General features: G+C 38.4%; 1 protein-coding gene across 2 annotated transcripts in view; it reads right to left on the reverse strand.

Moving 5' to 3' along the window:
• Positions 1-18,297, reverse strand: part of LMNTD1 (lamin tail domain containing 1) — a 445,486-nt gene that overhangs the window by 1,337 nt on the left and 425,852 nt on the right. For both annotated transcript variants that reach the window (XM_068560487.1, XM_068560488.1), the window contains 2 exons: positions 16,699-16,913; positions 15,925-16,095 (listed from right to left, as the gene is read on the reverse strand). In XM_068560487.1, coding sequence (XP_068416588.1) covers positions 15,925-16,095; positions 16,699-16,913 — 386 coding nt within the window. The remainder of the gene's footprint in view (positions 1-15,924; positions 16,096-16,698; positions 16,914-18,297) is intronic.

The raw sequence follows: 18,297 nt of genomic DNA on the forward strand, positions 1-18,297 counted from the left end.
GCCATGGCACAGTAAGGTGAGGCTGGGAAGACAGAGAACAGGGTAGCTGACAGACTTTGAAGGAAAGAAGTTATAGGAAACAAATATTCATGAAATTTCAACTGACGGAAGAATTTTGGAAATAGACCACTTTGAGGGCAGAGAGGAGAAAGATATTAGTACATATATGGAAGGGATATATAACAAAATACAGATAGAAAACACTGACATCAGAAAATTTAATCATTAGACTTTCAAAACTCCTTTAGCAAGGTTTCATATTAAAAAGTATTAAGTATTAGTCCTCCTTTCTATGCTGTTAAATACTGACTCTTAAAACTCACTATTTATGAGTTAAATACTCACTCATAAAAACTGTCCCCAGGAGGAGAAATTGTTATGGAAGGTTCTTGTCAGGGTCCTAAGGAAGGTTCAGTGGAGGGCTAGAAGGACACCCCGTGTTTGAGTTGCCCAATTTGGTCCATTCAGAACAATAAGTATTGTGTGAACACATATCAGTTCATGGAAGGACGCTATCACTGGTACTTTATTAGGAGTCCTAATACAATACACGAGAGTATCTTGTAAGTGTAAGAACTTTTGCCAGTTGTGAACTCAATATCCCATGCTTGCGATTTTGGTGCTGTCTTCCCAGGTCCTAATCAACTGCACACTCTTGAGGATGGTGCTGGTGATACGTAACAAGTCCCACTCCTGCCCCGATCCTTCTTCCCTCTTTATTCTCCATCCTAGATTGCTCATGTCTCCTAGCAATCTGAGCATTCATGTGGCAGGTGGGACATGATGTGGCCTTGCTAGAGTTCTCTACTCTAACCTGTGGAAGGTTCTGTTTCTGCAGCATTCTGTGGCATTACCCATCTGCACTGCCCATTAGTCAGACAGCAGAACTCTCACACATTCCTTGCAAAGAACTAAGCAAAGAGAGCGTTTGAGAGCTGTGACTCCAAGTGCAATGGTATGGAGTTATTCAATTGTAGCATAGACATGTGATTAGCAGTTAAAGAATCTAGAGATTGAACTTTGATTTTCTGTGTTTGTACCAATAATTGACACTCTTAACTTAGCAATTTTGGAAATAGGACTTGAATCTTTTTTGGTGTATGGAGAAGTCTTAAGATTCTCACAGTAGCCAACTCTTTTTTTGTAGATCAAGGCAATCTTTATTTATTTATTTTTGGTTGCATTGGGTCTTCATTGCTGCACGCAGGCTTTCTCCAGTTGCGGCGAGCGGGGGCTACTCTTCATTGTGCGAGCTTCTTATTGCGGTGGCTTGTCTTGTTGCGGAGCATGGGCTGTGGGCGCGCGGGCTTCAGTAGTTGTGGCATGTGGGCTCAGTAGTTGTGGCACGTGGGCTCTAGAGTGCAGGCTCAGTAGTTGTGGTGCACGGGCTTAGTTGCTCTGCGGCATGTGGGAATCTTCCCGGACCAGGGCTCGAACCCATGCCCCCTGCATCGGCAGGCGGATTCTTAACCACTGCACCACCAGGGAAGTCCCAATCAAGACAATCTTAATGCTTGATTAGCAGAGTGATGTGGAAGAGCGTTGGCATTAGGCTAAGATTCTAGTCTTCACTTTGCCAGTTACTATCTAAGTGACTTTAGGGAAGTCACTGAATCTCACTGAGCTGAAGTTTCTTCAGCCATAAAAGGGAGATAATATCAGCCCTACCTACCTCATAGGTTCAAACAAGATAATGTGAAAACCGTGAAATCCTGTACAAATGTGTAACAATACAAGTCACCAAGGAATGGTCGCGAATACCATTGAGAACTGAATGATTACTTTGTCTCTGAACAGTTTTCCGTGAATAGATATACCAGACCCAGGAGCTGACTGTAATACAGAAATTATTCACTGACAAATGAAGTAAAACTTTGCTCCTAGTAACGACCTCAGAAATATTCTGAGAGCACACTGATGGTCCATCCTAAAGATGTCACCAGATGGGGACGGAGGCTCTGAGAAGACAAAAGTAAGGCATCCAAGGAACCTAGAACTTTTCAAAACAGAGTGGGTAAAAAAAAAAAAAAAATCAGAACTACCAAAGAATCTCCCACAGAGAGGTTCAGTGAACAAATCTGTGACCATGGTAGTTAAGCAGAATAATGACTGAGGAAGACCAACAGAGGCTAAAAATTTTTGCCAAAATTATGTTATTCAATATCCCATGAGAGGATTCAGAACATTTTTTTCCAACCAAAACCAACAACAACAAAAAAATCCTTGTTTTTGTATATAATAAAACTCAACTGCACATTCAGTATTCAGTATAATTCCCTTCTGGCTACAGAAGTGAAGGGTAATTGAATTGTAGAAGGGCTGGTGGCTAATGTCTATGGCAGATTTCAGATCCCATCCTTTGCATTTCAACGACATGCTGCTCAGGGCTATGCCAACTGGAAGAAATGGATCTCGGTATAGACAAAACTCTAAGACTTCTGGGAGCAGAGATTATATCAGTGGAGGCCAAGGCTGGATTCTTCAGCTTTTTGCAATTAAAAAATCTTTAGTTTAATTTTGGCCCTGTGGTTGATTACTAGGTGAATTTTGGTAACTTGTCTCTACAGACTTCTGTTTCTTTTGCTCTAAAATGAAGTGGCTGTAATAAACCCCTTTACAGTCCCAATGTTCTACGAGAAGTGTCTGAGAAGAAAGTTTCTCGGAAGAATAGGAAGAGGTAGCCATCACCTTTTTAAGAGTTTGGAAGCTCAAGGATAATGAGGCTATAGAAATGGAGAGAGAGGGCTTGTAAAAAAGTAGGTAACCTTCAGAAAAATAGATGTTGATTAGGAAAAACCTAGGAAGAGACAAGCTGAAAGAAGTTGAACAGCTGAGCAATCGGAGAAAACTGGAAAGGTTGGTACACAGACGTGGGTAGCTAGTGGGACCGTGCAAGGCCAGCAGGCTGTGTAGAGAAGTAAAGTCACTTCTGCCAGCAGAGTTTAGAATACTAACAAGTTGGGGATCGGGTGGCTGTAACTTTATTCTTAAATCAAGGAGTGAATCTAAAGCTTAGTCAGAAAAAAAAGAGCAAGAAGACATATAAGTAGATTAGTCATGGACTAGGGCAACAAAGGATGTCAACTAGAGAAGAACACTGACCAAAAGGATTCCTTGACCAAAAATCACCTTGTCATCAGCACTTTGGGGAAGAGTTAAACACAACCACTTACAAAACAGAAAGCCATTGAAATCTTCCTCAATTACGTAGATGTTGATATCAGCACGAAAAAGATGAGGCAATGTAAGAAGTGACTGATTAAATGATGCAAAGTCATTTATCAACTGAGTAGCAGAGGCCAGAGTTCTTAATCTTCCCTTTCATCACCATTTAAAAGACACACAACTAGAGAGCTTCTGCAGTCTCTTTAGCCAGAATAACTTCTGTTATGCTATTAATAATCTGTTGCTCATAGGAATTAAAATGTACTGGTATAGTTGTAAAATTGATTTTTTAGTATTTGAAGTGAGCCTGGATTTCAGTCACTCTTACTTGTCCATCAACAAGGGTAGGATGAGGATATAGGGCAAAAAGTAAAGATGTGATATTTCTTTGTTTCCCATTCTTAAAAAGTTTATCATACAACAGAGACGACAAAAACTGATGACTCCAAAAGCAACATAAATATTTAACAGAAAATTAATCACTACAGGATATATGAGAACAATCCATGTTCTGATGGCTCTTAAAGATGTATCTACAAATTATTTTAGTCATTAGTTTTCTGCAAAGAAGGCAAATTTGCAATATCTTTATATACTTACCTTTAAAAGTTGAACTGACTGCCTATTGCTTTTATAACTCAGACGTCCTGTTTTTCCTTGATCTCTGCAAACCCAAAAAGGAGGGTGGGGGCGGTTAGGGGGATGGGCAGGATCCAGTCCTATATGCCAAGCACTGATTTTTCGCATTAAAACAAACCATGGAATAAACTAACAACAAAAGGATTATCTTTCATTTGAAGAAGAAATCTAAGGTTTAAGGACAGTATATAATGGTAACTTGAACTAAAGGGTTTAAATACCACTTGAAAAGTATTATTTGATTATTAAGTCCAAGTTTTCAATGAGTCATTTTAAAAGGAAACATAAATTTCAAGATATAATTAATTAAAACTTTGAGAGAAGAAATATCTGGAAGATATATTTTTTAAAACTGAAGTTGCAGAATAACTTTACCAGCCTGTAAAATTCCTCAAATGCTTTCTACAATTCCAGCAGCCGCAATGATGAAGTAGCTAGTGAAGGGAGGTACAGGAATAAGGCTTCATCAGGAGGGATATACAAGGAGATGTGTGGACAGAAGCAGACACCGCCTAGCCGGCCAATTTTGGCGGCTCTACTCTGGTGATGAATGAGGTGGCTGATTCATCACCAGGGTAGAGTGGTGGCCTCCCTCACTTCCATATATTTAGGCAGGGATTGAAAGTCACTTTGTTGAAATATAATTCCTACATAAAAAAAAAAGTGTATCACGCTGAAATAGTGCTGGATGGATGACCCCAAGTACAAATTACTTCCAGCCCAGCAATGAGATGTTATTTTATTCTTGTAAAATATGAAAGGGAAGAAAAATAATACTCTAGGTACAGAAAACAATGAGCTTCTCTGGAAAAAACCACTACAGGAAAGCTCTTCAGTTATACTCAACCCTTTCTTTTTCTCTGTGAGCTCAGAAGAAGAACTATCAAGTGAAATTGCTAGTATTTGATTACAAATAAACAATATCCAGAAGCTGGATGTGAAAATGTGATTGGCAAGGAAGAGTAACAGAAGTGCAGGGTGTTTCTATTTAACAAAGTGTTTCCCTCAGCCACTAATAGGGTTCTAAATCCAATGAATCAGGGTGCTGTTTGACACATCACAGGGTAAACTTTCTGAATAGTGAGTTATGGACCTGGAATATAAACAGGCTTCTAAGATATTTTCCTTACATAGGCAGTGGTTTAGATAGAACAATCTAGTCATCACTTCTCATCTTCTGGAGCAATTTGTTGGCCTGAAACAGATTAAATATTTTATATGTGTCCTTCCAGACTGACTAGCCTGAGGATGAAGGTTTTGAATTGCACCCTGAAAGCGAGTTCTTCAGCAAAGTACTGTATTTTAGAGCTAAAAACACTTACAGAAAATTCCCGTCTATAATTTCTTTAAGTTTAATGATGAATCCCATCATTAACACCACTGGTAGTGGTGTTTGTTTCCATTTCAGAGTGTGATGATAATTTCTTGGGGTTATTTGAGCCCCAAATATTTAACACTTAGTAACTTTAATCTGAATACTCTGACTTCCTAAAATAGTAATTTTTTTACTTGTGTGAAGAAATGGATCCTTAATGACATATTTCCATAAATGAGATTATAATCTTTCATAACTTTAAAATACTTTTGTTGTGTAATGTTGAAATGTTTTGAAATAAAAGACCTAGTCATGAAGTTACACAATCATTCTGTCATTAAGACTAATACCTTGGAATTCTTTATACGGTCATTAAAGAAACATTTATTTCAGCTCTAAGAAGAGACATATAAATGGTTCTCACTTGTTTATTTTTTTAAAAAAGAAACTCCTACAGAAGTATTGTGATATTGCAATCGGAATTTTCTGAAATCAAGCAACAGAAGAGAAAAATCATTACTTTTAAATACATGATTTAATATGATTTTCCTTTATAAAAGATTTCCTACTTTTTTGATGTTATTATTTGATAATAAAAAATGAACTGAAACCCTTGGCATTTTGTAGTGTTCCTACAAGTAATTATTTTCTATTCAGTGTGATTGTAAGAGGTCCAAGTAATTGGCCTTCTGTATTCCACAGGATAGTCAGGTATTTCGTTTTAAAATTTCTGTATATCAATTCATACAATTTCTAGTTATATTGTTGACTAATACTGCCATATGTATATAGGTATATATACATACACACACATATGTTAACTGAAAATCTGGCCAGTCATAGAAGTGACGTTCGACGTTCCAAATTCTTAATCTGGTAAATGTAAACAATGCAATACAGGTCTAAACACGAGTAAACAGAACAGATACTAATATGAAGGATGCATAAAGAAAATTTATTTCAAACTTGTATTTGTTTTGCTTTGTTACCATCATGGATTGGAAGTATATTCTTTTTTAATTTTTATATTTTATTTATTTATTTCTGGCTGTGTTGGGTCTTCATTGCTGTGTGAGGGCTTTTCTCTAGTTGCGGCGAGAGGGGGCTACTCTTCGTTGCGGTGCGTGGGCTCCTCATTGCGGTGGCTTCTCTTGTTACAGAGCACGGGCTCTAGGCGCACGGGCTTCAGTAGTTGTGGTGTGTGGGCTCAGCAGCCGTGGCTCACGGGCTCCAGAGCGCAGGCTCAGTAGTTGTGGCTCACGGGCTTTGTTGCTTCGCGGCATGTGGGATCTTCCTGGATCAGGGCTCAAACCCGTGTCCCCTGCATTGGCAGGCGGATTCTCAACCACTGCGCCACCAGGGAAGCTCTGGAAGTATATTCTTATCGGAAAAAACTACTTTGATCCCAGAACAAATAGGCTGGATCTATTGAAATGCAATGAGTCAGACCCACAGTCTAAAGTAAAATTCCATAAATGTGATCTTACTATAGAGCTTACACTGATGAGATTTTAACTGTTCCATTCCTGCATACTGTTATCTATGTTCTAGTTTCATTTGTTTTCTAACAGATTGATTTTTAAAGTGTGGCTTTGCAACCCTCAGAATCTAAGAAACATTATTGTTATTATTACTATAATAACATTTGTATGGAAGACAGTAGCAGCTGTGGAGTCCACAATTAAAATGAATGCCACTGCAGTGTGTAACATGGATGACAGATGATAGGCAAGCATATTAGACAGTGTGCAAATACAGTGCCTTAAACAGGGCACACACCTCCACACTGTTAGCTTAAAGCAATGTCTGTAGGATAATCTCTGCCGGCTAGTTTCTGCCATTTGATTCGAGTTACAGAAGAAATCTGACCAAGTTGTCCACAGTCTGTCAGCTATTTTCAGCAAGAAGAAAGCTCATGCTTGCACTGGGAACAATGGCGGCAGAACAGTGCAAACACATCTGCTTTGTTAAAGGGTCCATAGCCTTTCCAAGAGCGACTCTATTATGCTGTGGGCAGTGCCTTGCCTCTGTGCTCTAATACAGCGGTCCCCAACCTTTTTGGCACCAGGGACCAGTTTCGTGGAAGACAATTTTTCCACGGACAGCGTGGGGGGGGGGATGGTGGGGGGATGGTTTCGGGATGATTCAAGCGCATTACATTTATTGCACACTTTATTTCTATTCTTATTACATTGTAATATATAATGAAATAATTATACAACTCACCATCATGCAGAATCAGTGGGAGCCCTGAGCTTGTTTTCCTGCAACTAGATGATCCCATCTGGGGGTGATGGGAGACAGTGACACCCGAAGTGTGCTGCTTATGTTCAGTCTACTCCGTAATCTCGCTTTGGTTGTTGTCACTGCAGAAAACCCTGCTTCACAAAGATAGGAAGTTGGAAATGAAAGCAGGCTTTTCAGTGCTTTTGTGGCAATCTCAGGATATTCCACCTTGACTTCAATCCAGAACGTATGGAGATTTGAAGTTGTCTCACACATACTTTTAAGGCCACCGTCATTTGCGATCTCAAGCAGTTGATCCTCTTCTAGCATGGACAAAGCCAATTCACCTGGCTTATTCACAAATGGGTTGTGGATCCATTCCTTCCCCGTTCAGGGGTCTTTTGTGGTTGGGAAGTAATGCTCAAACTCTTTTGAAAGCTGAGACAGGTGAGCATGCCCCAGCTGGGAGAAAGAAGGCCCTGGTTCAGTCTCTTTCAAAATCTCTGCTAATGTTTGAAACATGTCAAAAATCCCAATGTTCACTCGTCGCCCCCATAATTCCAGTTTGGCTTTGAATGCAGCCACTTTACCTGCTGACTTGAACACAGTTGTCGTTCTCCCCTGAAGTGACATTGCATTCGTTGAGCAGGTTGAATATGTCACACAAGTAAGCAAGTTTTGCGACCCATTCTGTGTCACTGAAGTGTGCTTCCAGCGGTGACTGTTTTTCTAAAAGTAATCTCTGGAGTGGCTCTCATAACTCAAAAGCTGTGGCCAGTGATCTACCTTTAGAAAGCCATCTCACTTGTGTGTATCAGAGAAGACGTGCGTGCTCTGCGTCCATCTCCTCACAGAGCTGCACGAACAGACATGAGTTAAGGGCATGTACTTTAATGTGGTTGATAATTTTAATCACATCCTGCCAAACGCTGTTAAGTTCAGGTGACATTTTTCGGCATTTCTCTATGGATGACACAGTGCATAGGCTCACATTCAGAAGCAACCTCTTTGACCTGAGTAGTGAAACCAGAAAGCCGTCCAGTCATGGCAGCCGCTCTGTCCGTGCATATACCGACACAAAGTGACCAATTCAGTTTTCCTGATATGTAATCATTCAACGGCTGTGGTGTTGGTTGGCAACAAAAGTGCACATAACATATCTTCATGCACATCCTCCTGAAAAATATATCGCACAAAAACAAGCATTGTTGCCTTGTCAACATCAGTAGACTTGTCAACCTGGATTGTATACCACAGTGACTCATTAATCCTCTCTAACAACTGTGCCTCAGTATCCTCCGCTATTTCATTTATTCATCTAGTTATGGTGCTAGCCGAAAGAGGAACATGTGCCACCTTTTGAACTGCAGCCTCTCTTAAAAGTTCATGACAAATATCCTTAGCAGCAGGCAGGATCAGCTCTTCACCAATACTAAGGGCTTCTCAGCTTTAGCAATGCGGTTAGCCACTAAGAATGATGCTCTCAGTGCAGACACATTTGAGGAAGTGGTGGCCTTCAATAATTGCTTCTGTTCTTCGTGTTCATGTTTTCTTCTTTTGAGAAACTCCAAAGGCTTGTCTTTTAATGCAGGGTGCTTGGTCTCCATGTGGTGAAGCAGTCTTGAAGGTTTCATGGCTTCGTTGGATAGCTGGTCGCCACATATTATACAAAGCGGGCTTGGAGAATGTGAATCACCTGTTGCAATGAACCCGTATTTAAATAGGACTCTTGGTACTTTATTTTAAATACAGCTTTCATTTTGTTGGCAGTCTTAGAGTCTTCTGCTGTCTCATCATTGGGTCTTTCCCCCTTTTCAAAGAAGCTCTCCAGCGACATTTGATTTTTACTCATTTGTGAGCTCACCAAAACTGTGACTGAGAGAAGTGCACAGTGCGGGAAAGAGGCGCGGACAGAAGTGGTAAATAAAATAATGGGTGGGCCAGGCAAGGACTAAAATAAGTGGATTCTGACTTAAAACCTGCCACCAGATGCAGCTGTACAATTGAAGTACATCAACTCACTTGCCACTATAAAGCCTGCCACCAGATGCAGCTTAATTGTCACTTGCCACTCACTGATAGGGTTCTGATATGAGTCTGCAAGCAGTTGATTTATTATGGTCTCTGTGCAGTCAAACCTCTCTGCTAATGATGATCTGTATTTGCAGCCGCTCCCCAGCGCTAGCATCACCGCCTCAGCTCCCCCTCAGATCACCAGGCATTAGATTCTCATAAGGAGCGCGCAACCTAGATCCCTCGCATGCGCAGTTCACAGTAGGGTTCGCCCTCCTATGAGAATCTAATGCAGCTGCTGATCTGACAGAAGGCGGAGCTCAGGTGGTAATGTGAGCGATGGGGAGCGGCTGTAAATACCGATGAAGCTTTGCTTGCTTGCCTGCCGCTCACCTCCTGCTGTGCAGCCCAGTTCCTAACAGGCCACAGACCAGTACCAGTCCGTGGCCCAGGGGTTGGGGACTCCTGCTCTAATATCTCCAAGTGCATACTACTTTCTATCAAAAATGTCTCTCTTGTTTTTTATTTTTTCAAATTTTTATTGCAGAAGATTCTATACATACAGAAAATATGAAGGGATAATACAACCACATCTGTATACCTGTCACCCAGATTCACTAGTTAATATTTTGGCACATTTGCATTATCTATGCTTATACCACACCAAACCGTTAGGAATCAAGTAAAGATTTCTATATGGATCTATGAACAACGAATATAACCTCAATAAAATTAACACGCCTAAGGAAAGAACAACGATTTGTCAATATCTAACATTCATTCTATGTTTAAATTTACCTAATTGTCTTAAAAATGTCCTTTCTAGCTGAGATTTTTGTTTTCTTTTTGATAAGTAGTCTGTTAAGTGAAACTAAATGGTAGTGATCCCACGTGGGCCATCTCGTTTAGACTTAACAGTGGCCGACACATTTCTCTCTCACTTAGTCTGGAGATGTGCCAATACAGGGCATTTAGGATGGCTTTTCTATCCTCAACACATGGCTTCATCCCTGAGTTGAAAGATGGCAGCTCCACCCTGTAATAATGGCACAGAGGTGACACAGAGGAGCACACTGTCCAAGGGCATGATCCAGATGCTGTGTACACGATTTCTGTTCACATTCTATCATACAGAATGTAGACACGTGGTTCCGCCTACATACAGAGACTGAGAAAAACAGGCTTTATTCTTGGTGGCCATGAGTTTAGGTTTCCCTGGACCTATGGGTCTTGTGTCTAAAGGAACAATGGTTTAAGGGCAGTAATTAGCCATCTCTGCCATGAGATGTTCCTGGAAATGACTGCACTCTGATGAACTATAATAAGACTAATACATTGCAATATATTGATATGCTTAGACATATTTCAGGTAAGACTATTTTTCTCCTACACTAAATAAACCTCATGTTCACATTTATTTTGAGCTCATCAGTCTATTTTTTTAGGTTTTCTTTCTCCTTCCTTGTCAGAGTATAAGTTGTCAGTGCTCATTACTGTAACTATGCTTTCTTCCCTTTCTAATTTTCCTTTTCTTTGTCATCAAGTTTCTAAAAATAAACTTTTATAAGTATACATGCAGAAAAGTTCACAAGTCATAACTGCACAGCACGATGAAAACAGTGATTCATGTAAACACCACTCAGATCAAGAAATGGAATATTGTTAGTATTCTAGAAGCAGTTTTGTGTAACCTTCAAGTACCATTCCTTTCTTTCTTCCAGAGATAACACTATTCTGACCTTTAACACCATGGCATAGTTTTGTATGTTTTTGAATTTTATATAAACGGAATCGTATAATATATGTTCCTTTCGTTATGGCATCTTTTGTTCAATATCATGCTTATATGATTCAATGGTGTTATTGCATGTAACAGTAGTTAGTTTCGTTGCTTATGGGATTGTATTAATATATCATAACTTATCCGTGTTATTTTTCATGAACAATTGGATTGCTTCTACTTTTTGGCTAATACAAATAGAGTTGCTATGATTATTGTATTTGTCATTTGGTCCACACGTGTATGTATTTGTTAGGCATATATGATCCCTGGGAATAAAACTGATGAATTATGGGATATTTGTAAATTCATTTTTCTTGCCTTATTGCACTCGGACTTCTAGTACAATGCTGAACAGAAGTAATCATAAAGAGAATTCTTGCCTTGAGCTGAATCTCAAGGGGAAAACTTCAATTACTTCACCATTTAGTATGATAGTTTGCATTAGGATTTTTGTAGATATAAAGGAAATTCTTTATAATCCTAATTTTCTAAGGTTCTCTCCTCACGGGTGGGTATTGAATTTTATCAAGTGATTTTTCTATTGAGATGGTTATAATTTTCTTTATTCTGTTAACTAATTAATTAATTTTCAGAGCTTGAACCAACTTTGCATTCTTGAAATAAATCCACTTTGTTTGTGATATATTATTCCCGAATAACCCATGTATCAAAGAAGGTCACATTGAAAATTAGAATATATTTTGAACTGAATGATAATGAAAGTATGACATATGTCATGTCAGAAACACAACATTCATATACTATTCTTTTAGTGTTTATCCCAGATTCCAGCATGCACACTTGATTTACTAAAGTCTAATATAAATTGTTACCTTTACAACTTATTGGACAAATCATGGAATTTAGAGTACTTTAACTCCATTTACTCCCCTCCCAGTTTTTGTGCTATTGCTGTTGTTATTATAGGTTAATTGTGTCCCTCCTTAATATATGTTGAAGTCTTAAGCCCTTGAAGTTGTGAATTGGAAACTGGGCCTTTGTAGATGTAATCAAGTTAAGATGAGGTCATACTAGATTAGAGTGTGCCTTAATCCAATGACTGGTGTCCTTAAAAGAAAGGAAGTATGGACACAGATACACAGATCATGTGAAGATGGAGGCAGAGGTTAGAGTGATGTATCTACAAGACAAGAAATACCAAGGAATGACAGCAACCAACAGAAGGTAGGAAGAGGCAAGGAAGGATAATCCCCTAAAACCTTCAGAGAGAGAGAGTGTTTGGCTCTGGTGACAACTTGATTTGACTTCTGGTCTCCAGAACTGTGAGAGAATAGATTTATTGTTTTAAACCACCGAGTTTATGGTACTTTGTTATGGTAGCCCTGTGAAACTAATACAGTTGTCATGTATTTAAATTCTCTCTATATTTTAAACCCTATGAGGCAATATTAGCATTGTTTTGTGTAGTGAATATTCATTTATGTTGATCCATGTTTTGACTCTGCATTCTTTTTTTCACTTCTTCCGACATCTCTGTGCCTCCTTCTAAGATCATTTTCTTTCTAGTTGAAGTATTTCCTTAATGTGGGTTTGCTGTTGATGAATTCTCTCAGCTTTTGTTTGCCTGAGAATGTCTTTATTTCACCTTATTTTTTGAAGTTGATTTTTGCTTGGTATAGAACTCTAGGATAGTAGTTCTTTTTAGTACATTAGCGCACTGAAGATTTCGTTCCATTGTCTTCTGACTTCCATTATTTGGTTTTCTGAAGTTTTATTATAATATATAGGTGTAGCTTCCTTTGGATTTGTGCTGCTTCGAATTTATTTTTCTTGTTTCTGTGGCTTGATGTCTTTCATCAATTTTTGAGATTTTTGTCATTATTTCTTTAAATATTACTTCTGCCCCAGTCTTGCTCTCCTGTCCTTTTGGGACTCAAATTATAACTCTACAAGACAGACTTGTCCCCAATCTCTTTTTCTAACCTGCTTTGTTCTTCTTTTTCTTCTTCTTACTTTTCTATTCTTTCTTTCCTTCCTTCTTTCCTCCTAGATTTTGGAATATTTTCCACTCCACTTCATTTTCAACACTGCTTCTAAAATTCTCTTTGAAATGCAGATATAACTCTATAAGATGCCTGTTTAAAAACCTTCAGTGTCTCCTATTCTGTCTGTCCTTCATCAAACATGTATTAAGCTATTATGTGTCATGCGCTGTATTTAGTGCCATTTATGTAAATTAAAAATACATCAATTATACTATACATGTTTTATGAATTATATATATGTAATTAAAGTGTGATAATGAGGACCAGAATGATTTATTCCTATTTCATATCAGAACTCAAAAGAAGATCAAAGGGGACTTCAAATTTATGGGATTTTTGGTAATGTGAAGCAATATGACAAAATGTTAGCATGCATTAATCTTGAAGGATAAGTACATGGGTGCTTTTAACGTTATCCTCTATACTGTCTGTATTTTAACATGTTTAAAAAAACAAAATGTGCTTGGTATAAAGTAAGCATGAGATGTGTAGATGTTTCTTTAAAATTATCTTAATTGTTAGTCTCTAAGCTCTTCTATAATATATTTGAGAGGCACAGTTAAAAACAAGGCAGCGATTCCCAGTAGAAGAGTCACATCCAACTGAGATTCCTTCTTCTGTAACTCAGCCAACTAGCCTATTTATCACTGTAGAGGGGAAGAAGCAGGATTGAAGAAACTATAAGTAAAATTGATGAATTTTTGTTTTATCTCTTTTTTTTCTTAGTCAGTTATTGAGGAGTGTGCTACTGATAGCAAATAGCCCAATGGTAGGCAAATTAAAAAGAGACTGGCTAATTAGCAAGGTAACTTTCCCTTGAAGAATCATGTTACATATTTTTTCAAGGAAATAAACTGTTGATTCAGGGACTGCTGTTACCCAATCAATGATCAACAAGTCATTCATAACATCTGTCTCTTTGTGGCCATCTTTCTCAATTGAAATCAAAGAAAAACTCTTAAAATTCTGATGTATATCTGTTAATATTGAAAATTTAATGAATAGAAAATTTAAAAAGTACGTAATGATGAACAGAGACCCTGAAGGTATCAAAGCAACTCTCTTTTAAAATTGTCATTACATAATATACAAATACAGGACTTCCCTGGTGGTGCAGTGGTTAAGAATCCGCCTGCCAATGCAGCGGACATGGGTTCGAGTCCTGGTCCGGGAAGATCCCACATGCTGTGGAGCAACTAACCCCGTGTGCCACAGCTACTGAGACTGTGCTCTAGAGCCTGTGAGCCACAACTACTGAGCCTGCGAGCCACAACTACCGAAGCCCATGTGCCTAGAGCCCGTGTTCCGCAAGAAGAGAAGCCACTGCAATGAGAAACTCGTGCACCACATGAAGAGTAACCCCTGCTCGCCGCAAGTAGAGAAAGCCCACATGCAGCAATGAAGACCCAAATGCAGCCAAAAATAAATAAATAAATTTATAAAAAAATACACAAATACAGTGAAATTTATGTTGAATAGAAAAAATTACTGAATAATCAAGGTGAGTTGCCATCACTATAGAAAGGTGCAACAAGAAAATTTGAAGTCAAATTTCTTTGGAAAACAAGTTGTTCAAAATAAGTAAAACAGTGAAGGCTATCATTAGTTGGCGAAAAACGTGAATGTACTTCTTGGAAATCTCAAATCTAACTCATAAAGTACTAAATACGTGTGTCTATAAAATATATATATGTATATTAAATGTATATGTGTATATAAAACATTGCTGAAAGAGCTCTTTAAATATCAGACACAAGTCTCCTACTTTACAGATGAAGAAACTCAGGCACAAAGATATAGGATACTTAATTTTATGCGATAGAATACATTCAGGAATTTACAGAATTTCCATCACTCCACTTCTAAAAGGTATTATTTTGGAGGGTGCTATTTCCCAACATGTGTTAGCATACTAACATGGTGGTTCTTATACTGTGTGTAGAGAATCCTGTGATTCCAGAGAGGTGTCTCAAAGGTCACAGGGAAGGAGGAAAGAAGAAGATGGGTGTAGTGGGTAGTGGGAATCACTCTTCATCTTGGATGGGTCTCCTTTTATCCATTTCATATACTGGGATTCTGCAAAGATTTCATTTAAAAAAGCATCCCTCTGCTAAGTATAAGTTTGCAAATCATTATAACCTCACCAGGATACAGCTGCTCCATGAAAGTCTTTCTCCACAGCTTAGAATCTGCACTGTGTCTAATCAGTTCTTCTTAATCATTTGGCAGCGTCTGGTGAACCTCATGGACTTTCTTGCCAGAGAACATCATATAGGCATACATTTTTTTCTCCAAGTTTAGCCAGATTCATGGACTTCCTGAAGTCCATTAACAGATCCTGGGCTAATAACACCAACTCTAAAAGCTTTATTTAGAGGATTTAAATAAGAAATTTCTGGGTGAAAAATAATAAGAATTTGGGAATAATATTCGAGTGTGTTTGGAAAAGATGGATATATTTTAGCACAGCTTAACTTATCAGACCAATTTATCCTGCCTAATGAAAAACAAAATATAGTTTTGACCAAACTTCAAGAAGCCTACGTACTCTTGCTGGCCATGCTGTTCTTTGGATTCGTTGATGCACTCAGATGCTGTGCTAGAGCAAATAAGTGAACAGCTCACGGTACTTGCTTTAGAGGCCATCTGTTCTTGAGGATATGAATACTTTTTAATACTTAGAGACTTTTACAACTTAACCACCTTTTCACCAGTTCTACACACACACACACACTCACCACTTACTCTCCACTGGAATAAGTATCCCTTTGACTTACCTGGCTGGATCAGACTTGGCTGACTGAGACCTGGGCTGTCTGTCTAAGCTGCGTTCAGTCATGTAGGTGTTGTGAGGATCAATCAGGGGACAGTAAGGGTGTGCAGAGACATTGGGACTGTGGCACCAAGGGCTGCGATTGGGGAAAAGGGTTGGTGGGATTTCTTTTTCTCTGTAAAAGAAAAATTAAGCCCAATTTGAACCCCAAAGGCACTTCATACAGTGGCATTAATAATGAAAGCTCAATTAGAGTGAATCTTCCAAGACCAGAGAATATGGCTTTTCTAGACTTTGTGGGCAGCACCATTATCACATCAGAAGCATTTGCCTACAAATGAATAACATAAATTCTGTTCTTTCAGCCACAGCCAGCTCTTGATCCAAGATGAAAATTCTAGACGATGCAAATCTTCCTCCACGTAAGCACTGCTAAAGGTGTGGTGATAACTTCATCTCTGCACTACTCCACGGCCTTACCTCTAACAGCAGTGCTGTTATGGAGTGAAATGACCAGAGGGGTCTTAATATCACCCAGTGGAAATTGCCAGCCTTTATCGTCCCAAGAGTACACCCTACTTGCTCTGTGTTTTTATGTTTTAAAACATAAAAGCTATTATGGTTTTTACGGTCTTATTCAAAATAGGAGTTTTTTGGTCTTTATTGATTTACCGATTCTTCATATATCTACTTGTCAGCCAGTCACTCCCACCAGCTCAGCCCTTATTAATTGTGGGAAGGACTCAATTAAAAAAAAAAGAAAACAAGCAACTTTTACCTTGTAAGAGAAGCTCGAACTCGTTCCACCTGATATTTTGAGATATCTTTCTTAGATTGATCTTGTTTTTCTTTAGTTGTAGTTGTAGCTGCTGGCCAATGAAACATGTGCCTTTGAGATGTTGGACTTACTACTGAGCATCTGTCACATTCAATGTCAGTCTCTAATTTCTCCCATGCTTGCTTCCAGTGAATAAGAGTGTACCAGGCAACAGCCTAACAAAAATGATTTATTAACATGAAATACTATTGGAGTTAGATAGGTTTTTTTTTTTTAAATGACATAGGCTTGTTGCAATAAAATTTCAAAGTCAAACTGTAATGTCATTTACGTACTGTGTAAGGATTAGTGAAACACATGATGAGGCTGTATTAAGACATCCTGGCCTTAGTTTCCAGTTGTGAAAATTACAAGCTGCATAACCTCAGGCAGATTAGTCACCTACTGTCTTGGGCTGTGTCCTCATATGTAAAATGGGGATGGTGGTGGTGAGGGTGTTATATGAGGGTGTGGTGAGATTCAGTTAAGCTACTGAATTTTGTAACTATAAAGAACTATGCAAACAGTAGTTGTAATATTAATAAGTTAAATTTTTAATAGTTAAGAATCTATCTATCTATCATCTATCTATCTATCTATCTATCTATCTATCTATCTATCATCTATCTATCTAATCTTATTTGAGATGGGGAAATGGGCATTAGAACTAAAGACATGGAGAGGAAACCACATTTTCCAGGCTAGAATCCTAGGTGGGCAGGTTTTTTTTTTTTTTTTTTTTGGTTTCCTGAATATGTGGCATATATGTGCACATACACGTGCAAAAATTATTCAGAAAAATCATGTGTAGGGACTAATAATTATGTTTTTGTTCAACATGAGAAAAGTTAGGCACCGAAGTGCGCCCTGTCATTCTACTTGTTCTCGTGATCTGTTTTTAGTTTATAAAATTAGAGGTTTGGGTTGATGCTGTAACCATTGCAAAACCCTTTGTTTGCCAGCTAAATAGACATAAAAGCAACACAAAGCAAGTTCAGGCTAGGCTAGGCCTACAGCAAAGAAAGAGAAAGATGAAATCTTTCTTAAAAGGTTTAATTTCATGGATCACAGCAGGAAAAGCCCACTTTTGGTTCAGTTCATCAGTTAGGGATTCTCCTTTTTTGCAGCTCAAACATAGATATTTGCATGGCAAATATGTTTATGATCTTTTGAGTGCCATCTCTCTCAATTAGATTTTAAGCCTTTCCTAGCCAAGGGCAATATTTTATTTCTTCCTGTATTATAGGGGGCTTAAAAACATCTGACGATAATGACAGTGATAATGTGATAAAATGATGTTTTAATTTCACCTCTGGAATGTTGACCATATGAACCTTGTAGGCTCTTTTGTCTGGTTTTATTTTACTTTTGCCATTTTGCCTATCATGTGACCTTGAGCAAGCCATTTAACTTTCCAAGCCCCATTTTCTTCCTTTGTAAAATGCTTAAATAATCTGAGAATCAAAGGAGATAATGTACATATAAATAGCCCTTCAATGAGTTCCTACTGCACAGGAATGGTCTGTTCCATATCTGAATCTCTAATAGAAAACAGTGTAT

This window comes from Eschrichtius robustus, chromosome 13 (assembly GCF_028021215.1).
Source record: "Eschrichtius robustus isolate mEscRob2 chromosome 13, mEscRob2.pri, whole genome shotgun sequence".
Taxonomy (NCBI): Eukaryota; Metazoa; Chordata; class Mammalia; order Artiodactyla; family Eschrichtiidae; genus Eschrichtius; species Eschrichtius robustus.